Source organism: Megascapheus bottae, chromosome 11, assembly GCF_031878675.1.
Source record: "Megascapheus bottae isolate mThoBot1 chromosome 11, mThoBot2.hap1, whole genome shotgun sequence".
NCBI classification, from domain to species: domain Eukaryota; kingdom Metazoa; phylum Chordata; class Mammalia; order Rodentia; family Geomyidae; genus Megascapheus; species Megascapheus bottae.
In genome coordinates this window covers 63,499,613-63,524,017 of record NC_143519.1, presented here as the reverse complement: position 1 = coordinate 63,524,017, position 24,405 = coordinate 63,499,613, and the positions used below count along the sequence as shown (strand labels likewise).

Here is a 24,405-nt window from a genome sequence, read left to right as displayed (position 1 = left end):
TATTCCTCCAGCACCATTCTTTCTGCTAAGGATTGTTTTTGCTATACAGGTTCTTTTATTATTCCATATGAAATTTCCTTAAAGAATGACTGTCGGGGTTTTTAATCCTTGGTCCCTCCTGACCTGCAAGAGGGATAGAGAGAACACGCCCCGACCAGGACGAGCCAAGAAAGGAAATGGCCAACTGACCACCCTCACCCAGCCCTCCCTCGCCAGAGGACAATCAGGTGCGTCAGGGAGACCCATCACATTCAGCTAATATAGGATGCAGGAGCTTATCAGCACAAAGGTGGGAAGGGCAGGGGAGGCAGGGGGTAGATAAAGAAGGGGAATCAGGTGCTGTCCGAGAGGGCGGAATGGTTCGGGGCCTATCCCAGAGGTAGCCTTACTTTACATCACAACTTGCCAACTGGGCAAGAAAGTCCATGATATTTTTTTTCCTTTCTTTTCTTTTTTGTTGGCCTTGGGGCTTGAACTCTGTGCCTGGGCTCTTAGTTCAAGGCTATCACTGTACCACTTGAGCCACAGCACCACTTCCAAGTCCATGGGACTATTATCTCCAATTACTGCCATAAAACCAGAACTAGAGGGAAGGCTCAAGTGGTAGAGTGCCAACCTTGGGCAAGGCCTTAAATTTATGACCCATTACTGGCATACACAAAAGATCTGAGTGTGAAAAAAAGTCATTTACTCAATCAACAAGCAATGTGAAACTCCATTGTATATTAGAATAAAGTATAGGCACAGTGAGGATATTATGCCTGTCTTCATAGCTGTACACTAAAAAATGAGTTTGGGCTATGCTTGCAAAACATTTGAGATCTTGCCTAGCATCTTAAATAGGTAATCTTTTATTTCCCTATCCTTAATGAAGAATTTTAGACATGTTAGTTTCGATTTCCTGCAAGGAGCAGAGTTTGAGGAAGAAGAAGAGTGCCCAGCTTGGTGGATTACTCCTATAATTCTAGCTACTCAAGAGGCTGAGATCCAAATTTCAGTTCAAGGCCAGCTCAATCATTAACGTCTCTAAAATAACCAACAGGAGTGTAGAGTATTAGCCCAGCTAGTAGAAGGCCCTGAGTTCAAGCCTCAATAGTGCCAAAGGACAAAATAAGGCAAAACTAAAACTTTGATTTAGGAAAGGATTTTTTATTTTTTGGTGCCGGTCCTAGGGCTTGAACTAGGGCTTTGGCACTGTTGCTCAAGGTTTAGTGCTCTATTTGAGTCACCGCTCCACTTCCAACTATTTTGTTGGTTAACTGGAGACAAAAGTCTCATAGACTTTTAGTGCCTGGGCTGGCTTTGAACCATAATCATTAAATCTCGACCTCCTGAGTAGCTAGTATAACAGATGTGAGCCATTGGTACCTGGCATGGAATGGCTATTTTATTTTTTTGTGGGTCATGGGGCTTGAACTCTGAGCCTGGGCACTGTCCCTAAGCTCTTCAGCTCAAGGCTACTGCCCTACCCCTTGAGCCACAGTGCCACTTCTGGTTTTCTAGTGATTAAATGGATATAAGAGCCTCAAGGTCTTTAGTGCCTGGCTGGCTTTGAACCACCATCCTCAGATCTCTGCCTCCTGAGTAGCTAGGATTATAGGCATGAGCCACTGAGCCCAGCTTGGAATGACTACTTTTGAAATAGAAAATGAAACAAAATTGGGGAAGGGACAATCCTTTTTTTTTTTTTTTAGAGGATTTTTTTTTATTGTAATTAGTAAAAGGGTTACATGATATTTGCCAGATAGAAGGTACATTAATTCACATACATTGATACCCTTTCACATGTCTTGGTACCCATTTCCCTCCCCCCCCCACACTCCCCACCCATCTTGGTTTTCCCCCCTTCCTTATCAATTTTTTTTTTTTTACCAATACTTGAACCCAGGACCTACATCCCTGAGCTTTTTGGCTCAAGGCTGGCACTCTACCACTTGAGCCATACTCTACTTCTGGATTTTTGCTGGAAAGAATCTCATGGATTTCTCTGCCCCATTGGTTTTGAATCTCAATCCTCACATCTCAGCCTCGTGATGAGCTAGGATTACAGGTGTAAGCCACTGGTGCCCAACTAACTAGCAGGATTTTGACGTATTATACTACATTATATATTAGGAATAATACCTCATTTACTTGGTTTTAACTCAAGGCCTGGTGCTGTCCTTCAGGTTTTTCTACTCAAGGCTGACATTGTACCTACTTGGTACACTACTATACTCCTTTTCAATTTTTTGTCATTTATGGGTCTTGAACTCAGGTCCTGAGCACTGTTTCAGAGTTTTTGCTCAAGCCTAGCACTTTACTACTTGAGCCACTTCTTTCTAGTGGTTAATTTGAAGATGAGTCTCATACACCTTCCTGGCTGGCTTTGAACCACAATCCTCAAATCTTAGCCTCCTGAGTAGGATTACAGATGCGAGTCACCAGCACCCAGGCACTTCCAACTTTGTGGTGGCTAACTGGAGATAAGAGTCTCACAGACTGTCCTGCCCAGGCTGGCTTCAAGCCATGTTCTTCCGATCTCAGCTTCCAGAGAAGCTACAGGTGTGATCCAACGGCTTGCTACTACAGCTAAATTTCTTGAAATCTGCACTTCGTTATTCAAACTAATGGACACATGTGGTCATAGCACTGCTTAGAGATAGCCAAGGGCTATTCGGGCATTCTCAGTTATCTTCCCCTGTGAAGGTGTGGCTGGTCATTTTCGCTTTGGTGCTTGCACTGTGGCTTGAACTCTGTCTTCATGCAGCTTCTCTGCTCAGTACTGGGCAGGTGCTCCACCACTTGAGCCATAGGTGGAAGGACCGCTCTGGACGTTTTCTGCCTGGGCTGGCTTCGAACCCTGATCTTCAGGTAAACAGCCAGGATTAGAGAAGAAAGCCACCGGCGGCTGGATTCTTTTTTTTTTTTTTTTAAACCTGGGTCTTTACGAAGTCAAATTTAGCCAATGCCGGAAATAAATTACCAACCATCAAAAAGGGTGCTAGCTTCTTGCTCCGATGGGAACTTGGAGCTCGGTGGCTCCGGCGGACGCTCCCTCCAGTATTCAAAGGCTTCAGGACCCTACTCTGCCGGACAGGAGGAACTACACTCCTGAAACTTACCCGCATTCCCGCCAAGCCGCCCGCCCTCCCGCCGAAGTGCACAGTCCGTCGTCCGGGCGGAAGACGTCGTGCCACGCATCTCCTAGGCAACAACTGTGACGCAGCGTTGCTGGGAGCTGTAGTTTGCTCTGGCACCGCTAGGTCCGTGCGCAGGCGCACAGGGACCGGTGGGAACTTCACTTCCCAGAAGGCTTCGGTTCAGAAGTGGGCGTGGCCGGCTCAAGAGGCGGGGCTCCGGCCGCAGCGGTAATTGTGGCGGCTCATTCGTAAAGTTGGGGGTACGGCGGGGCTGCTTTGACGCTGGTTCCAGGAGCCGGGTTGTCACGGAGCGGTAATTTGTGGGTGAAAGGAGCAGCGGAAATTATCGTCCGACGCTGGAGTCTGAGGCTGCAGCGGGCCGCACTCGGGCCTCGGGGCTGGCTCCCGGGCGGAGGAAACCGGGGCGCCGGCGGGCTGCGGCTGTGGCGAGTCTCCGCACGTTAGCGCCGCTTTGTTCTTCCAGGGACCCCGGGGGCCGGCCACTCAGGTGGGGGCCGTCGGAGGACGCGGCCCGCTCGGCCTGCGCCGGTGGCGTGGCGTCGCTGGCTGACCTTAGTCAGGGCCCGTCTCGTCCAGCCCAGCCGGGGCTCGAAGGCTTCTGGTGGAATCGCGGGTTTCTAGGAAGCGTCTTGGTGGGCGGGGACTGACACCCCCTCCCCAGTCCCGCGAGCGTCAGCTTGCCCTGGGCCGAGGGGGCTTTGAATATGCTGTTGGGGTCTACTTTTCCTCCTCCCCAGTGCAGACAATTGCGTTGAGAAGAGGTTCATGTATTACTGTGTGCAGATTTTCAGGGTTGCGGTTAGGAAAAGAGGTTTTCTTGAGGCCCAATTGCAATAACAGTAGGAACAGGCTAATGTATGTAGTCTGGTAATTTTGACATATGCATTGACTTATATCCCCCAGACTCTAATAGTGTCTGAGTTCACATACTGGTCCTTTCTGGGCTTTTTTGCCTTTTTTTTTTTTTTTTTTTACAGATTTAGGTTGAAACAGTGCTTTTATAACTTCAAGCTGACATTAAATACATTTTAAGACTATAGGTTTGGTTTTTTTTCTCTTTCTTCCTTTTTTTTTTTTTTTTTTGCCCTTAGTGTGGCCTCAACTCAGGGCCTGAACCATGTCCCTTCATTTTTTCTCAGTGCTGATGCTCTCTCTCTCTCTACCATTAGAGCAACAGCTTTACCTTAAGCTTTCAAATGGTTAATTGGAGATGAAGAATCTCACAGACTCTTCTAAGTTTTCAGCCTCCTGGATAGCTAGGATTACTGGCCTGAGCCACCACCTTCTTGTTTTGTTTTATTAAGTCAGATAAAGATAATACGGGAGTACTTCCTCAATTCAATATTGCACTTGTCTAATAAGAATTTTCTTGTTATTTTCCACATGACAAAATTACCTCTCTTGTATGTCCCCTTTCTAAATTCAGATTTTAAGATTTCCTGCTAATGCTATTATTTTTTTCAGTACTACCATTTTAATTTGGAGCCTTATGCTTGAACGACAAATTCCAGCCTTTTTTGCTTTTTTTCTTTTGGTAAAGATTTTGTTTTTAATGCCGATGGCCTGGATTTTGATCCTCCTATTTACACTTTCTGTATGATGATGCTCATTACTGTGTCCAGTTTTTTATTGGTTAAGATAGGAATATTATGGTTTTAAGTCTTGCCTTGAATCATGATCCACTGTACCTCTGCCCTCCCTAGTAGCTAGCATTAATCATGAGCCACCATGCCAGACAAAAATTACTGAAATTTAACCAAGATCATTTGGTTGGCTTTTAAAAATTCTTTTGAGTTGCTGGGGTTTGAACTCAGGATCTCACACTTGCTAGGCAACTGCTCTATCACTTGAGACACTCCCTTAGCTCTTTTCTGCTTTAATGATTTTTATTTTTAGGTATGGCCTCATTGTTTTCCCAATATTGGCCTCAGACCTAGATCCTCCTATTAATGCCTCCCAGTATATTGAAGCAGTGTAGCAGTGTGTATGTGTGTTGTTAGATTTTTTACCTGGGCTACCCTGCACTGTCACCCTTCTAATACGTGTGTGTGTGGGTGTATTTTTTGTTTGTTTGTTTGCCAGTCCTGGGCTTGTGCTCAGGGCCGGAGCACTGTCCTTGGACTTTCTCAAGGCTAGAGCTCTACCACTTGAGCCTCAGCACCACTTCCAGCTTTTTTCTAAGTATGTGGTACCGAGGAATCGAACCCGGGTCTTCGTGCATGCTAGGCAAGCACTCTACCACTAGGCCAAACTCCCGGCCCTTTTTTTGTTTGTTTTGTTTTGTTTTTTGCCGGTCCTGGGGACTGAACTCAGGGCCTGAGCTCTAGCCTTGGGCTTTCCTCAAGGCTAGTGCTCTACCACTTGAGCCATAGCACCAGTTCTGGCATTTTCTGTGTATGTGGTACTGAGGAATAACTAGGCAAGCACTCTACCACTAGGCCAAACTCCTGGCCCCTATTTTATATTTTCTACCATGTTTGGAATGACAGGAGTTTACCATGTTGCCCAACTTGTTTCTGTTATGATAGTCTCCTGGACTGCTCCTCCCCTCCTGGAATTATTGGGCTGACAGGCATGTTCCACTATACTTAGATGGGAACTTTTTCCCCGAGCTGGCTTCCATTGTACCTAGCTGTAGGGTGATGTGGGATCTTGGGGACTTTTTGTTTGCCTCAAACTGATCTTTCTTATCTATGGCTCTTGAGTAGCTAAGATTATAGTAGCTTCAAGCCCTTGAAAGTTTCTCTTGTCATTGTGTAGTGCACCTACTTATCTTTTTGGGGAGATTTGCCTAGGATCAAAAACATTTCTTTGAGCATATTAGGCAAATGCTCTCCTTCACCTCATCTCCCCCGCCCCCCTTTTTTTTATTATAGTGCTGCCCGGCAAATGATCTTGTACTGGGTAAGCTAGTGGTCTGCCATTGAGCCACATCCCAGCTTGATTTTTTTTCTACTCTTTTTTTTTGGGGGGGGGGGGGAGGGCAGTCCTGGACTTAAGCTCAGGGCCTGAGTACTGTCCTTGGATTTTTCTCAAGACTAGAGCTCTACCACTTGAGTCTCAGCACCACTTCTGGCTTTTTCTATGTAATACCAAGGAATCAAACCCAGGTCTTTGTGCATGCTAGGCAAGCACTCTACCACTAGGCCAAACCCTGGCCCTCTTTTTTCTTTTTGATGCCAACCCTGGGACTTGAATTTAGGGCCCGAGTGCTGTCCCTAAGCTTTTTTTTTCCCTCGCTCCCTCTCAAGGCTGGCACTCTACCACTTGAGTCACAGCTCTACTTCTGATGGCTAATTGTAGATAAGAGTCTAAAGGACTTGGCTGCTCTGGCTGGCTTTGAACTGTGGTCCCCAGATCTCAGCCTCCTAAGTAGCTAAGATTTATAGTTGTAAGCCACTGGCCACTCTCCCCTTCCCTTCCCTTCCCTTCCCTTCCCTTCCCTTCCCTCCCCTCCCCTCCCCTCCCCTCCCCTCCCCTCCCCTCCCTTCCCCTCCCTGATTTGACAGGTTAAAGATTTTTTTTTTCCCCATAGAAACCAGGATATCTAGTCAGGCATGGTGGCTCCTGCCTGTAATCCTAGCTACGCAGGAGGCTGAGATCTGAGGATCCCAGTTCAAAGCCAGCCTGGGCACTAAAAACCATGAGACTCTCTTATCTCCAATTAATCACTAGAAATCTGGAAGTGACGTGGGGCTCAAGGGATGGGACAGTAACCTTGAATTCACAACATCCAGACCCAGGGGTAGAGTGCTAGACTTGAGCTGAAGAGCTCAGGGACAGTGCCCAGGCCCAGAGTTCAAACCCCACAACTGACAAAAAAAAGAGACCCAGATATCTTTAGGGGAGACCTAGTAGAACAGTAATCATAGCATAAGCAATAAATATAGTATTTAAACCATGCTATTTGAACTTATAATTCCCAGGTACTGACAGTGTCCTGTATTTCACATGCATTCATCGCTCTCACTTGGCAAGCACTGGCTGTGGTTTTCCATATCCGATTGAGTACAGTTTTCTGTGTACAAAATGCATTGCATTCAAACAGCATATCATTCTCTGGATCCATTGCTGACTTACATATTTTGTTCTCTCATTGCCATAATAAATGCTGATTATACTTTAAGATCACAAGAATTGCACTTTTTATGTAAGATATTCAAATAATCACAATGTTACATTATATATGTTAGAAACGTTTGAACTGAGTTAGTAGATATTAGATTGTATATATGTTTGTGCAATCTGTGGCTTGATGTACAGTTGATCATGCTGTGGCTGATGTGAAATGTGTTGTCAAAAGAATACAGTTGTGCTGGTGGCTCATGCCTGTAATCCTGACTATTCAAGGAGATTGAGACATGAGGATCAGCATTCAAAGCCGGCCCAGGCAGTGAAATGTGAGTCTTATCTCCAATTAACCATCAAAAAGCTGGGAGTGGAGCTGTGGCTCAGGTGGTGATGCTGGTGCAACAGTTGCTCTCCAGTTGCATTTAAGGTTTTTGGTTTAGTTTGCGACAAAGTCTAGTTTTGTGACTCAGGCTGGCCTCATCCTCCTCTTAGCCTCCTAGGTACGAGGCTTGTGTCACATTGCTCAACTTGCTATTTTCAGTTTATTGCTAGTTTAACAGCAATACAGTGATACAAAATGCCTACAGGTTAAATTGATGGAACAAAGTTTTAGTGTATTTATAGTTTGGGTAGATACTATCCTCTTGTTCTCTAGAATGTTATGAAAGAGTTCCTTTTTTATCCTAGGTATTACCACTCTTTAGTCTTTAGAAAGTCAGTATTGGGGAAAATGTTATTGTAGTAATTTTAGCTGTAATTTGGACTGAAGTGTTTGGCCATTTGTGTTTCTTTTTCTGTTTATATCTTGTATGTTTATTTTTTGTATACCAAGTACACAACTAAATGTTATTTGTATTGCTGTTTTCTTCAATTCCATTTGTGTGTGTATATATTGCTGTTTTATATAGATAAAGTCTAGAATTGTGTTGAAAGTAGTGTGAGGTGTCATCTCATTGTGGTTCTAGATCTTCCTTTCCTCTAGTTAAGAATGTGAGTACACTTCCCTTCCCTTGTTCTTCCTACAAACATGCTTTTATTTCTCTTGTTATAAAAAAGTAACTTCACCTTACTTTCCTGTGCAGCTAGTTTCACTCATTTACAAAAACTAGAGTATTTATACTCACTTTCTAATTGCTTATTCATTCATGTATCCCCACCAAACCTTTCTCTGCTACCACCAAATTGCTTTCTCTGAAGTTCTCAGGACTTTTGCTTTGCTAAATTCAGCTTTCCTCACCTTAATAGCATTTAACATTGCTCTTTTCTCCTTGAAGCACTTTCTTCACTTGGTTTAAAGCACAACATTTTTTGCTTGTTCTTTATTTATTGTGAGTGTCTACTCTCAGTCCCTTCGTGGTCTCCAGTCATGTGATCTCCATTCTGGACTGAAGATTCTCTTGCTACTTAGTCTCAGCTTTCAGCTCTGGTCTAATATACTTAGTTACCTACACACTATCTTCACGTGGATGGCCAATAGGTATCTTAAAGTGTCTGAAATTCAACTTGGGACAGTCACACTTGTTCTACCACTTGACTTACACTTCCAGTCCTGCATTTTTCTTTTCTTTTCTTTTCTTTTTTGAGTGTCTCCTGGAATTTTCTACCCAAATCATGAACCTCCCAAACTTAGTCTTATTGACTAGCTAGAATTACAGGCATGAACCACCAGCACCTGGCTTGAACTTTAACTCTTGATTTCTAATTCTTCAAACTTATTTCATCCATAATTTTACCATTTCAATGAGTGGCAGCTCTGTTCTTGTTGAGAGAATTTTAAGGGATGGAGGAGAGGATGTAGGCGGCCTCTGTAGGTTACTGGACGTGGAAGGACAGGTAGTAGGTTACATAGTTTTATCATGTGAGACTCAAAATTTATGTTTTATGGTGAAGGATGGGAGAAGAGTCAAGAAGTAGAAAAGTAGGCCTAGTGTGCGAGTATAGTTTTCATAGGAAGAATTGTTCTTAGAAAAAAAAGTGAGGATTTTGCAGATAGGGGACTGGAGGTATTTTGACCTGGGCTGTTTTTGAGATGGAGAGGGTAAAGCTTGAAAGTATCATTTGATTTGGTGTGTAAGAGGTTTGAGTATAAGTGATATAAAATGACTTGGGAGCAGTAGAGTGTCTTGTGTACATAATAGGTTTAGTTAATTCCAGAGAATCCGTGTAATGATGATGCAGCTTTAAAACATTTTTTTTCTTTTCCTTTTAGTTCCAAATACTGGGGCTTGAATTCAGGGTCACTCACTCTTGCTTGGCTTTTGTAGTTAAGAGTAGGACTCTATCACTTGAGCTACAGCTCCTCTTTTGGCTTTTCTTTTGCTGTTTAGATAAGGATCTCATAGACTTTGCTGCCTAGGCTGGTATGAATCACCATTGTTTGATAATTCAGAGTAATTATTCTATGGCATCAGCCAATGTAGGTTTTTTATTGCTGAACATTGAATGAATTCAGTACTTTATAGTTCCATTGTGTTTAACTTATTCTTAGCTAATATTTATTGAATAGGTTCTATTTGAGAGGAATGATGTTAGATGTCTTCCAGGAACTCCTCAACTTGTTAGATGGCAAACATGAAAACAAAATGCTATTAATTCAGAGAAAAATGCTAACTAGTGAGATCTATCAGAGTATGTATGAGGGACTGGAGGAACAGGAGGAGGAGGAGGAAGAGGAGGAGGAGGAGTTTGCCTACAGGGAGACAGAATGGGAAACATTCATAGGATTGATGCTGGTAGTAATAGTGGTGATAATATTTGTTCTGGGACTAGGGGAAAACAAGTTCCACAAAAGTAAGAAAGTTCTCAGTGTGGGTATTGCTCGACATTGGTTGTGTTTTTTTTTTGTAATTGGAAACCTTAGATGCTGTCTTAATATATGCAATGTTAGGTCAACTGATTTAGAATATATAATATCATTAGTAGATTGAACGATTAGATAAAAAGGGCTCTTGGATTTTTTTTGTCTACCTAGTTTGGATATTTTGAATATATATATATATATTTTTTTTTGTGTGTGTGTGTGTGGGGGGGGTGTCATGGGGCTTGACTTCGGCCTGGGTACTGTCCCTGAGCTCTTCAGCTCAAGGCTGCTGCCCTACCCTTGAGCCCCACTTCCCATTTTCTAGAGGTTAATTGGTGATAAGAGTCTTAGGTCCTTTTGTGCCTGGGCTGGCTTTGAACCTTGATCCTCAGATCTCAGCTTCCTGAGTAGCTAGGATTATAGGCGTGAGCCACCATGCCTTGTTAATGCCCAATAATTTTTTATTAAAGAATTTATTAATACTGATTTTTATATCATATTTCAAATGTCATGTTTAAACAAACAAGTATTCAAGAAGGGAATCTATAGAATCACTGGCACATAGATTTTGGAGCATAATTAAAATTAAGCTGAGGGTTTGTATGTCATAGTTACAAATTAATATATGTAATTAAACATCATGTCTATATCTATATAGCCCATCATAGATTTTTATGTCTATGTAGTTATGTTTATATCTCCAAGACCATGTCCATAACCTATAATGCTCAATAATTAAAAAAATTAATTTACTTTATTGTTGTTATAGAGGTGATGTGCAGAGGGATTAGAGGTACGATTCAGGTAATGAGGTAATGAGTACATTTCCTTTCATGCAGTGTCATTCCCTCATTCTCTCCCTCCTGTCTCCATCCACGAGTTGTATAGTTCATTTACATCAATGTCCAGTGAGCTTCACTGTTGCACTTTTTACCCTTTTTCCTTTGAGTTCTGTACCTTCTCCCTAACTCTTCTGAAGATATACACTTGAATACACACAGTACATAAGGAAAGGAAGATAGAATCGTCAAAAAATAAAATGTAAAAAAAAAAATGAAAAAAATAGAAGAGTAGTTCCTTGTTTCCATATCTTGGAGTTCATTTTGATATATATGTATGTATATATGTATATTTATTTTAATTTTACTATGAAGAGACATATAGACAATGTGCCTTTGTGTTTTAAGAGTATCCGGGGGCCGGGAGTTTGGCTTAGTGGTAGAGTGCTTGCCTAGCATGCATGAAGGCCCGGGTTCGATTCCTTGGTACCACATACATAGAAAAAAGCCAGAAGTGGTGCTGAGGCTCAAGTGGTAGAGCTCTAGCCTTGAGAAAGTCCAAGGACAGTGCTCAGGCCCTGAGCTCAAGCCCAGGACTGGCAAAAAAAAAGAACAAAACAAAAAGAGTATCCTCTTTGGTCAGACCTTACATGTATATCTAGAATCCTGTATAATTTATCATATCCCAGGATATTTTAGATCTAACTTTCATGTATCAGAGAGAATATTCACCATTTGTCTCTCTGAGCTTGACTTACCTCATTTAACATGATTTGTCCTAGGTCCATCCATTTCCCTGCAAATGATATTGTTTTATTCATTCTTATGGCTCTATAAAATTGCACTGTGTATAGGTATCACGTTTTTTGGATCCACGCATCCATTGTGGGGCATCTAGGTTGTTTCCATATTTTGGCTATTGTGAATAGTGTGGCAATGAACATGGATGTGTAGGTATTTCATTATATCTTGGCTCATGCTGTTGAGGGTATATGCTCAGGAGTGGTGGAGTGGTGTGGCTGGGTCATAGGGAAGTTTTATGTTTAGTTTTTTTTTTAAAAGAATTAACATTGATTTTTACATCATATTTCAAATGATGTATTTAGCAAACAAGTATTCAAGAAGGGAATCTATGTAATCACTGGCACTTAGATTTTAGAACATATTAAAATTAGGCTGAGGGCTTGTATGTCATAGATACCTATTAATCTATGTAATAAAACATTATGTCTATAGAGTCATAAGTTTTTATGTCTATGTAGTTATGTTTATATTTCCAATACTATATCCATAGCATTGGGTATGCAAATATTGAGTCCCCACTCTTGTACTGTTTGGATCTAATGGCCACACATTAAGGATACCATGCACCTTTTGTTCCTTTGGTCTTGTCTCACTAAACATGATTCACTTTAAATTCATCCACTTCCCTGCAAATGCCATTATTTTATCTTGTTTGTTGGCTATGTAGAATTCCATTGTGTATATATATATATACCATATTTTCTGTATCCATTCATCTGCAGTAGGGCATCTGGATGTTTCCATCGCCTGGCTTTGTGAATAGTGCAGAGATGAACATAGCTGAGCAGGTGTCCTTCTCATATCTTGGGTTATGGTGTTCAGGACAGATGCCCAGAAGTGGTATGGCGGGATCGTAGGGAAGGTCTATTTTCAGTTCTTTAAGAAACCTCCACACTGCTTTCCACCAATCCCACTAGCAGTGCAGTAGGGTTCCTTTTTCTCTGCAACTCTGCCAGCATCTGTCATTGTCTGAGTTCAAAATCTTGGCCATTCTTGTTGGGGTAAGGTGGTATCTTAGGGTTGTTTTTATTTGCATTTCCTTTATGACCATGGATGATGAACATTTTCTCATATGCTTTTCTGCCATTTTAACCTCTTCTTTTGATAAGTCCTCTTTAGTTCCCTTGCCCATTTAGTGAATGGTTTGTTGGGTTTGGGGGGATTAGTATCTGGAGTTCCCTGTAGATACTGGATATTAAACATTTGTCTGATGTATTATTGGTAAATATCTTTTCCCAGGTGGTTGGCTGTTTCTACTTTTGTGGCTATGGTTTTTTTCTGTGCAGAAACTTTTTATTTTTAGGTAGTCCCATTTATCGAATCTCTCTCAAATCTGTTGTGACCCTGGGATTCTGTTCAGGAATCTTTTGCCAGTGCCTATGAGTTCCAGTGTCTCTCTAAGTCTATCGTGAAGCAGTTTCAAGGTTTCCGATCTGACATTGAGGTCTTTGATCCATTTTGAGTTATTGCTTGTGCATGGCGAAAGGCTAGGGTCAATTTTTAGTTTTCTGCATGTGGCTGCCCAGTTTTGCCAGCACCAATAATTGAATAGGCTGTGTTTGTTCCACTGTATATCTTTGGCTCCTTTGTCAAATACAAGTTGAGTATAGGTATGTGGTTCTATTTCTGGATCTTCTATTCTGTTCCATCGATCTTCTGGTCTATTTTTGTGCCAATACCATGCTGTTTTTGTTATTATGGCTCTATGATAGAGTTTGAAGTCTGGTATTGTATTACCACCTGCTTTGCTCTTTTTGCCTAGAATTGTTTTGGCTATTCTAGGTCTTTTCTTGTTCCATATGAACCTTTGGATTGTATCTTCTATTTCAGTAAAGAATGTCTTTGGGATTTTGATGGGGATTGCATTGAATTTATGTATCAATCTTGGCAGTATGTCCATTTTCACTATATTGGTTCTCCCTACCCAGGAGCATGGGATGTCTTTCCATTTCCTGGTGTCCTCTTTAATTTCTTTTGTTAGGCTTTTATAGTTTTCATTAAAAATTCCTTTACATCTTTGGTCAAGTTAATTCCTAAGTATTTTATTCTTTTGGGGGCTATTGCAAATGGGATCATTTTCATGATTTGGCCTTCTGTTAGTGTATTGTTGGTGTATAAGAAGGCTACTGACTTTTGAAGGTTAATTTTGTATCCTGTCACTTTGCTGAAGTGGTTTATTAATTCTAGGAGTTTGGGAGTGGAGCTTATTGGGTCACTTAGAGGATCATGTTATCTGCGAATAGGGATAGTTTAATTTCTTCTTTCCCTATGTGGATCCTTTGATGTCCTCTTGCCTTATAGCTCTGGCCAAGGATTCTAGCATTATATTAAAAAGGAGTGGAGAGAGTGGGCATCCCTGTCTAGTTTCCATTTTTTCACCATTTAGTATAATACTGGCTGTAGATTTGTCATATATGGCTTTAATTATTTTAAGGAATGTACCTCTTATTCCTATTTTTTTCTAGTGCTTTCAACATGAATGGATGTTGTATTTTGTCAAATGCCTTCTCCATGTCCAGAGAAATTATCATATGATTCTTATCCTTAGCTCTATTGATATGATGTATTACATTTGATTGATTTGTCAATGTTAAACCAGCCTTGCATCTGTGGGATAATTTTTTAAATTTGTTTCTGGATTCTGTTGGCCAGTATTTTTTTGAGTTTTGTGTCTGTGTTCATTAGAGAGATAGGTCTGTGCTTTTCTTTTTTTTTTTTGTTGGGTCTTTCCCTGGTTTGGGGATGAGTGTAATATTAGCTTCATAAAATGAATTTGGTATTGTTCCTTTTACTTCTATTTCTTGGAACAGTTTCAAGAATATAGGTGTTACTTCATCTTTAAACGTCTTGTAGAATTCCGCAGTGAAACCATCTGGACCTGGGCTCTTTTTGGTTGGCATTTCCCTGATTGCTTTCACAATTTCATTGTATCAAATTGGTTTGTTCAATTTACCTCATTATTGTTCAATGTGGGTAGCTTATATTTATTTAAGAAGTGATCCATTTCTACTAGATTTTCTTGTTTCTTTGAATATAGGCCCTGGAAGTACTTATGCATAATGGACTGAATGTCTTGGATATTGGTCGGTCGTGATTGTTCCCATGGGGTCTCTAATCTTGTTTGAGTCTCCCCTCTCCTTTCTTTGATTAATCTTTCCAAGGATCTGTCAGTTTTTTTGACTCTTTCAAAGAACCAACTTTTTGATTTATTAATTTTGTGTATAGTGGATCTTATTTCAACCTCTGTTATTTCTGATTTTATTTTTGTTATTTCTGTCCTTCTAGTTGTTTTAGAATTGATTTTTTCTTGTTACTGTAGGTGCTTCAATTTTGTCTTTAGTTTATTTACATGCTGTTCTTCTGTCTTTTTAATATGGACTCTTAGTGTGGTAAATTTGTCCCTTAGAACCGCCTTTGCTGTGTCCCGTAAGTTCCTTTGTGATGTCTCTTGATTGTCATTACATTCAAGAGCTTTGAATTTCTTCTTTGATCTGATCTGTAACCCAGAAATTATTCAGAAGTGAGTTGTTCAGCTTCCAAGTGTTTGAATGTTTTTTGACTTTCACTGCATTGTTCAGAACTGACTCCACTGTGATCAGATAGAATGCATGGGATTATATCAGTCCTCTTGTATCTGCTTAAGTTTTCTGTATGAACTAGTATATGATCTATTTTGGAGTGTGTTCCATGTGCCGCTGAGAAAAATGTATAAAGTTTCGCTGTTGGATGGAAGACTCTGTGTACATCTGTTAATCCCAGGTGGGCTATGGTGTCGTTTAAGTCAATGGTGTCTTTGCTTATCTTTTTTTTTTTTTTTTTTTTTTTTGCCAGTCCTGGGCTTGAGCTCAGGGCCTGAGCACTGTCCTTGGACTTTCTCAAGGCTAGAGCTGTACCACTTGAGCCTCAACACTACTTCCGGCTTTTTTCTGTACGTGGTACTGAGGAATCGAACCCGGGTCTTCATGCATGCTAGGCAAGCACTTTAATCACTAGGCAAAACTCCCTGCCCCTTTGTTTATCTTTTGTTGAGTTGACCTGTCATTTGGTGAGAGAAGTGTATTGAAGTCTCCCACTATGACTGTGTTTGAGTCTATCTTGTTCTGTAATTCTAAGAGAGTTTTCTTGACAAATTTGGGAGCTCCCGTGTTAGGGAAGTAATATTGTGGGTATGTACCCTTTACTAATATGTAGTAGCTGTCTTTATTTTTATATACTGATTTTACTGAGAAGTTAATTTTGTCGGAGATTAAGATTGCTACTCCTGGTGCATTGGAGTAGAAAACTCGTTTCCATCCTTTCACTTGGAGTTTGTTTCTGTCTTTGGCAGTGAGGTAGGTCTCATGGAGGCAACATATGGATGGGTTTTGTTTCTTAATCCAGTCTGCTGTTCTGTGTCTTTTGATTGGATTGTTCAGCCCGTTCACATTTAGGGAAATTATGGAGAAGTGGTCAGTGTCCTTTGTCATTATTTATTTTTACTTGAGTTTCTTTCTCTTTTTTCCCCTTTTGTCTTTAGTGATTTATAGGTAATTGCTTCTTGATGGGGGTTCTTGCTGTTCTCCATTTTGTTCTTGATTATTTAATATTTTTTGTAATGCTGTTTTAGTTTGCATGTATTCATATAGCGTCTCTTTGGAATGAAATGTTTGTATTTCTCCCTCAAATGTAAATGCTAGTTTTGCTAGATATATCAGTCTGGGTTGGCAGTTGTTGCTCTTCAGGGCATGAACGATATTTTTCCAAGCTTTTCTTGCATTTAGGGTTTGCGTGGAGTGGTCTGCAGTTATTCTAATTTTTTCCCCATTGTAGTATAGCTCTTTCTTTGTTTTTGCGGCATTTAAGATCAGCTCCTTGGTATTTGGGTCTAGTGTTTTTACTATGATGTGTCCGGTCTGAGTTCTTTCTACAAGCTCTGCCCCTGCTGGTCTGCCCTTCAGTTCCCTGCTGTGTTTCAGCGGCTTTGGCTGAGAGTCTTTCTGTGACTCTGTGGGGCGGCCCCTCGATGTTGTCTTGCTGGAGGCTCCCAGCAGGAGGGTGCCCCACATAGGTTTGGTTCAGTCAGATGCTGGCTTGCAGACTCACACCCCCGCCCGCTGTTGGAAGGCAGGGTCTTAGTGCCCTCAGTCTCCAGTTTCAGCAGCCTGGGAGAGGAGGCTGTTGGGCAGTGGGAGCAGGGACATCTCTGCCACCTTTGGTAGGGTGCTGGGTCTTAGTGCCCGCCCACCTGTCAGTCTCCAGTCAATGGCTTAGGGGAGGAGGATGTTGGGAGAAGGGATAGGATTCTGAATTCCTTGGCCCCCTGCGTTTGCCAGTCTTCCTTGGGCGGGTGGGAGGGGTCTGGGTTAGTTCGCCACCAGCTCTGCTTCCGATGGGTTTTGGGGAGCCCGCTGGACTACTTACTTGTCAGGGTTTGGCTGTGAGCTGCTCCGTGGTGTTGGAGAGTCGTTCACTTCCCTCTGGTCTCTGCTACCGTCTGTGCTGCCCATGTCCGGTCTGTGTGGGGTTCCTGTGTCTGGATTCCGCTGCTTGCTGGAATTCCGGGCTTCCTGGGCCCTGGCGCCCTCCGCTGTGGCTTTCGTGGCTTGAAGCCAGCAGTGAGGGGTGGGGGAGGAGTCCTGGCGTTTGGATTCTTTGAGAAGGTTGGTTTATCTGGATTTCTTTTCCGGTTTGTGTACTTCTCCGTTGCTTCTTGAATTTGTAGTGGGATTCCCTGATTCTCTCTTTTTGTGGGAGAGAGCTAGGCTTGGTCTCTATTGTCTCGGCACCATCTTCCGGCCTCATTTAGTTGGTTTTTTGAGGAACCTCCAAACTGCTGTCCAGAATGGTTGTACTAGTTTATATTCCCACCAACAGTATGGTTCCTTTTTTTTTTTTTTTATAATTTTTTATTGTAATTAATAAAAGTGTTACATGATATTTGCCAGATAGAAGGTGCATTAATTCACATACATTGATACCCTTTCACATGTCTTGGTACCCATCACCCTCCCCCCCATCCACCAGTATGGTTCCTTTTTCACCACATCCTCTCCGACATTTTTGCTGTTCCAATTCACAATGATGAACAATGTAACTGGGGTGAGATGCAGTCTAAGAGTTGTTTTGATATGCATTTCCTTACAGATAGAGGTGATGAGTATTTCCTCATGTTTCTTTGCCATTCTTACCTCTTCTGAGAAGTTTCTCCTTAGGTCCTTTGCCCAATTAGTGATTGGTTTATTAGTTTGGGGACAGGCTGGTTTCTTGAGCTCCTTGTTGCTGCTTCTCCCAATCTGTTGCATGTCTTTTAGTTTAGTAGCTATGTCCTTATCTGTGAAGAAACTTTGTTTTGATGTAGTCAGACTTTTCAAGTCTCCTGTTATACCCCTGGGACTCTTCAAGGAGTTATCTATACCTGAAAGTTCTAATGCTTCTCCTACTCTTTCTCGCAATAGTTTCAAAGTTTTGGGTCTGATATTGAAGTCTTTGATATATTTTGAATTGATTATTAATGCTTGGTAACAAAAGGATCTACTTTTAGTTTTCTGCATATGAATGCCTAATTTTCCCAGCACCAGTTATTGAAGAATATTCAGTAACTTTACTGGTTAAAAAGTCATTGTTATTATTGTTATTATTTTATTTTGTGCTGTTCCAGGGGCTTAAACTCAGGGCCAAGGTGCTGTCCCTGTGAGCATTTTTGCTCACAGCTAGCATTCTACCATTTGAACCACAGCTTCAGTTCCATCTTTTTGATGGTTAATTGGAGATAAACGTGTCATGGGTTGGATTCAAACATTATCTAACCTCAGATCTCAGTTCTTGGGTGATTATGATTACAGGTGTCAGCCACCAGTGCCTGGCTAATAAGCTTTTTATTTATTTTTTCTTTCTTTTTCTTTTTGGTACTGGAGATCAAATCCAGGACATGATACTTTCAGGGCAAGCACTTTGCCACTGAGCTACATCCTAGCCCTCTATATTATTATTGTTGTTATTGTTGTTATTTGCCAGTCATGAGGCTTGAACTCAGGGTCTGAGCACTCTCCTTGGGCTTTCTCAAGGCTAGAGCTCTACCCCTTGAGCCATAGTACCATTGTCTGGCTTTTTCTATATATGTAGTACTGAGGAATTGAACCCAGTCTTTGTGCATGTTTGGCAAGCACTCTACCACTAGGCCAAACTCCTGGCCCTTGGCTAAATATTTTTGTGTTGGTTGAAATATGGGTGGATTTATGGAAAGAGCATCTAATAGTTTTAGCTGATATATTTTTTTGTTGATTATTTACAGGTGTTGGAAATCAATAGGTCCTTTGGCTTTCTGTCATTAAATATCACAGTGCTGTTGGACTAAAATGTTCCTGATGTCAACTTCTGCAGAGTTAAACAGTGGGCAGGACTTTGTACCCCAGTGGATGACTAATCCTTCTCGGGCAGGGGTCATATTAAATCGAGGATTTCCTATTTTGGAAGCAGATGAAGAGAAGCAAGGAACTACAAATGTTTCTACCAGCTTCCCCATTAAAACACATTTTTCAGATAGCTTCAGCTTTATTAGGGAAGATGATTCACTTCATGAAGAACAGAAATTGGAATCTGGCAGCTCTTACAAACTACAATCAGAAAAATCTGAAGCTCATCCAATCTTTCCCTCAATTAAAAAGGGACGACAAACAATGGCTTGTCAGGATGCTCCTGAACACCAAGAAGATAACAAGAATGACTTTATGTCTGACCTTGCAAGCAATTATAAAGATACGGCTTATAAAGACCCACTTTTTAAAAAACTTGAACAGGTACGAGATATAGCCTAAAATATGTTTGGGTTATTGCAAACATTATTTGATGGCAAGTCTTCTGTTCCTTTCCTCTTCCTTGAAGTCTTCAAACTACTAGATTTTGCTTTTTATCTAATTTAAAACATTAAAACATTTAATATGTAAGATAGAACTATAACCCTTAAGATAACTTTTGCTACCTCATTTGGTAAAAATGAAGTTAGAAATGGTTAAGTTGATTGTCCATTACCCATCCTGTTTTTTGTTTTTGTTTTTGTTTTTATAAGACTCAAAGGATTTATCCATCTTTTTTTTTTTTTTTTGGCCAGTCCTGGGGCTTGAATTCAGGTCCTGGACACTGTCTTTGAGCACTTTTGCTTAAGGCTAGCACTCTGACACTTGAGCCACAGCATCACTTCCTGCGTTTTCTGTTTATGTGCTATCGAGGAATTGAACCCAGGGCTTCATGCATGCTAGGCAAGCCCTCTACCACTTGGCCACACTCCCAGCCTTAAGTTTTTATTAGCACACATTAGCTTTGCAGAAAACACAATGTGTTCCAACCAGTCTCTTTCCTGTTGTCAGTCTCCATTCTTTCCTTCCCTTCTTTCTAAAGCAGTTGCAACTGTTTCATTGTTTTATTTATTTTTTATTAAAACATTTTTTTTTGTTGGTTATGGTGCTTGAACTCTGGGCCTGGGTGCTATCCCTAAGTTCTTCAGCTCAAGGGGTAGCACTCTACCCTTTGAGCCACAGTACCACTTCTGGTTTTCTAGTAGTTAATTGGAAATAAGAGTCTCATGGGCTTTAGTGCCCGGGCTGGCCTTGAGCCTTGATCCTCAGTTCTCAGCTTCCTGAATAGCTAGGCTTACAGGTGTGAGCCACCATACCCAGCTACATTGTTTTATTTTTATACAAGCAAAAAAAATCAACTTTCATATTTGTCTTCATTCTTTTTTTACCTTTCTTAATTGAAATAGTTTTTAGTATAGTTTTCTGATGTCCTTCAGGAGAAACTAGATTTTAGAGTTTTGGTGTCAGGATTGTTTACTGAGGGATCTCTCTTGCTGAAACTTTCATCAAAGGAGATATGAAAAGGGAGATGGAAGGGGTTAAGACTAGTAAGGAACTTGTGCCTCAAGTGCAAAGCTAGTTTAATAAAGCAGCTTTTATGTTTAAAAAGCTAAAGGAAGCACAACTGAAGAAGCAGGAAGAACTGAAAAGACAACAGCTGGAACAGCTGCAGAGGCTCATGGAAGAACAGGAGAAGCTGTTCACTATGGTGTGTGGGCAGCCTCCATGTTCAGGTATGCTTTACATTCATAAGCCTTAAGTTGGTATAAGGAGACTTCCATGCTTCTTACCTTTAGTCATCTGGTAGATGTTTTTTTCTGCTATGTCTCTGTCACGTGTTGCAGCCTCCAGTGTTGTCAGGGCCAGCCAGGTAAGTGTGATAGATGTATGTGTATATGTAATAGTATTGGGACAGATAGGAGATGTGGGATTCGGAAGTGTATGTGTCTTGCTTAAAGACATGAACATTTATTTATTTATTTTGTGTTTGGGGCTAAACCCAGGTCATTTGTGCTCGCTCTATCACTGAGCTACATCCCCAGTCAACAGCATGGCTCAAGTTATAGAGCACCAGTGGTTTTGGAACAGTTTTCTTTAGGGCAGCAGTGTTTTGTTGTTTGACTTCTCTTTGTTCTTTTTCTGTTTCTCTCTTCCTCTCCTTTATCTGCTAGGAATTGCTCCCAGAGTTCTGAGCATGTTAAACTGAGTGATCTTTAACTTTTTGTTCTTAGGACCTCACAGCACTTTCATATTATTGAGAATCTCAAAGAATTTTTATTATATGGACTATTCCTACTGAATTATCTTTCCATTTCTGTGACAGAATTTACTGAAACAATTTAATAGGGAGAAGTGTTTGTTTTGCTTCACTGTTTCACAAGTTTTAGTCCATAACTACTCTGCACCATCGCTCTAGGCCTCTGGCAGTACAAGTACATGATGTGGGAAAGTGCTCTACATTGATCTACGAGCTGTGTGTGTTCATGTATGTGCACATGTGCATGCATGTGTGAGTGCACGCGAGTGTGCATGTGTTAGTCCTAAGGCTTGAGCTCAGGTCCTTGGCACTGACCCTAAGAATTTTTGCTCATGATCAGTGCCCTATCAGTTGAACTGTCAAGCTCCATTTTCAGCATAGCTTGTTGCAGATAAGAGTTGCACAGACTTTGTTGCCCTGAGTAGCTTTGAACTGTGATCTTCAGGTCTCAGTTTTCTGAAAGGCTCAGATTGTATGAGTGAACCACTGATATCCTTCCCTAACTTGCTTTTTATTTTTTGTTACTGGTACTAGGACTTGAGCTCAGGGCCTGGGCAGTCTGCCATTAAGAAGCAATACACACTTCTGGCTTTTTATTGGTTAATTGAAGGTAAGACCCTTGTGGACTTCCCTGCCTGACTGACTTTGACCAGGAATCTTCAGATGTCAGTCTCCTGAGTAGCTAGCATTACAGGTATGAGCCAATGGCTCCTGGCAAAGAATATCCTTTTCTAAATAAAATTGTGAGAAGAAAGGTATTGTTTTTTGTTTTTTCTCAGTACTTCTAACATCTGGATTAAAAGATTTCAGAACCAGGCTAGATGCGGTGGCTCACCCCTAGCTACTCAGAAGGCTGAGATCTGAGAATTTCAGTTTAAAGCCAGCCAGGGCACTAATGTCCATGAGACTCTTATCTCCATTTAGCCACCAGAAAACTAGAAGTGGTGCTATGGCTCAAGGGGTAAGTCAGCCTTGAGGGGTAGGTGGTAGCCTTGAGCTGAAGAGCTCAGGGACAATGCCCAAGTCCAGAGTTCAAGCCCCATGACGGAAAAAAAAAAAAAGAAATTTCAGAGCCAGATATTGGTGACTTATACTTGGGCAGCAAAATCTGAGAACTATTATAACCCAATGAAAATCTGAAAGTAGAGGTGCGGTTCAAGTGATAGAGCACCAGCCTTGAGCAAGAAAGTGAAGGGACAATGTCCAGGCCCTGAGTTCAAGCCTTATTACCAGCACCTAGAAACCAAAAACAATAAATAACCCCAAACAAAATCCACAGCCTATTTTCATGTTTCTTAAACTCCTTTATTACAAGTAGTCATTTCTTAGTGCCGAGGAACCTAAAATCATATTCATGAATTTTAATGTACTATTACATTATAGTCTAATATTAATTAAGTAGACATCTTGACATTTTGGATAGATTGCACAAATTTGGTGCATTGCTTATTTGGAAAGTACTTGAGTTATATAGGTTTTCAGAGTGTTGACTTATCTCATTATACAGCTCCCCCCCAAATTCAACTCATTAATGTCATTGCACTTCTCAAAAGTCTTGAAGTATTGTAAAGCTCATGGTGGTGGATATATTTTTCAGAATTTTAATGTTCATTTTCAAGGTCAAATATTTATTTATTTACTTATTTTTTTTTTTGCCAGTCCTGGGCTTGAACTTAGGGCCTGAGCACTGTCCTTGGACTTTCTCAAGGCTAGAGCTCTACCACTTGAGCCTCAGCACCACTTCTGGCTTTTTTCTATGTATGTGGTACCAGGGAATCGAACCTGGGTCTTCGTGCATGCTAGGGAGGCACTCTACTACTGGGCCAAACTCCCGGCTCTCAAGGTCAAATTTTGTCATTAATAACAAATATTAAAAGCTATTTTCTTTGAAGTTACTTTTTCTTAAAACCTAGATTTAAATAAAATCTTTTAAATAAAAGTGACATTCCTTGAAAGATATGACCAGCTGAGCCTGTAGTTCTGGTACACAGACACTTCTTGGTTTGTAGTGGGTGTAATTTATTCATACTTCCCATTGTTTTTCCCCCAGAATTGTTCAAAAGGTAAGTGTTGAAAGATTGAAACTGGTATCCTGTGAGTCTCTGCCTGATTTTTTACTTTGATTTGTGTGCTGGGGATAAGGTAGGTAAGTGATAGGGGCAGTAACTATTTTGTAAAACACTTCCCATGTGTGGTTTGTTGTTGTTGTTTTTGGTGCCTTTCCTGGGGCTTGAACTCAGGGCCTGGGCACTGTCTCTTGAGCTTCTTTTTGCTCAAGGCCGGCGCCCTATCACTTGAGCCACAGAGCCACTTCTGGCTTTTTCTGTTTATGTGGTAGGAGAACCCAGGGCTTCATGCATGGTAGTCAAGCAATCTATCATCACTAAGCCACATTCCTGCCCCCCCCTCATCCCTGCCTTTTTTTTTTTAAAGTAGTAAGGAGAAACAGATTACTTCTATTCCATCATCTCGGAGCATACTTTGTTTTATGGAGAGTACCACTAGAGGAGAGAGAAAGAGTTCAACTTTGTTTATTTTTCTCAACTTTGTTTATTTTTTCTCAATTGTAAGATTTGCCATTGCTGTCTGATGATCAGAGCCAGAAGTACACATCTACAGAAAATTCAGCTGCCATAGAGAAAGCCACACCCTTCTTGCCATCACATATCTACTTGGATCAAAGCCAAGACAAATCACATGCTTCCAGTGTTTTATCTGATGAGCAAAGCAATTTCTGCAGAGCTTCTCATCAAGATTTTATCTCAACTTCAAAAAGTAATTCTTCCAATTTGTTTTATGAGTCACAATATCAAGAGGTGCTTATAAAAAAGATTGATTCCAAGGAAGGACACCAGAGCCATCCCGTGGGTGAGTTTTTTTTTTTTCCTCCATCGGGTGACTATTTATTGAGGGCATGGTACTTTCCAAATAGTGAGCTGGAGAACTGTTACTAAGACTGTAGAAACAGGAACTTGGAATTAACATGACAGCTATAACAATTTCAATTCACTAGATAGATGATCAGCTAGAGAGGGGGAACACTTTAGAATGGTATGCTTACAACATAGTTAAATTAGACGTAGGTGAGTTTTGTAACTTAACAGGGTCACAAAGTTTTCCTTTGCAATTTAATGTTTAGTTTCTTCATGCTGTTTAGCCACTGATGAATGGATCCAGGGTTGGATCAGAATTTGACTTTTTGAGAACAAAAAGCTTGCTG

The 24,405-nt window shown here is 41.1% G+C and overlaps 1 protein-coding gene across 1 annotated transcript in view; it reads left to right on the top strand.

Moving 5' to 3' along the window:
• The first annotated feature begins 3,354 nt into the window (after positions 1 to 3,354).
• Positions 3,355 to 24,405, top strand: part of Cpap (centrosome assembly and centriole elongation protein) — a 56,494-nt gene continuing 35,443 nt past the window's right edge. Inside the window, exons 1-5 of the mRNA XM_090342431.1 lie at positions 3,355 to 3,435; positions 18,868 to 19,372; positions 20,538 to 20,655; positions 23,426 to 23,437; positions 23,757 to 24,053. Of these exons, the coding sequence (XP_090198557.1) occupies positions 18,932 to 19,372; positions 20,538 to 20,655; positions 23,426 to 23,437; positions 23,757 to 24,053 (868 nt within the window). The 5' untranslated portion in view covers positions 3,355 to 3,435; positions 18,868 to 18,931. The remainder of the gene's footprint in view (positions 3,436 to 18,867; positions 19,373 to 20,537; positions 20,656 to 23,425; positions 23,438 to 23,756; positions 24,054 to 24,405) is intronic.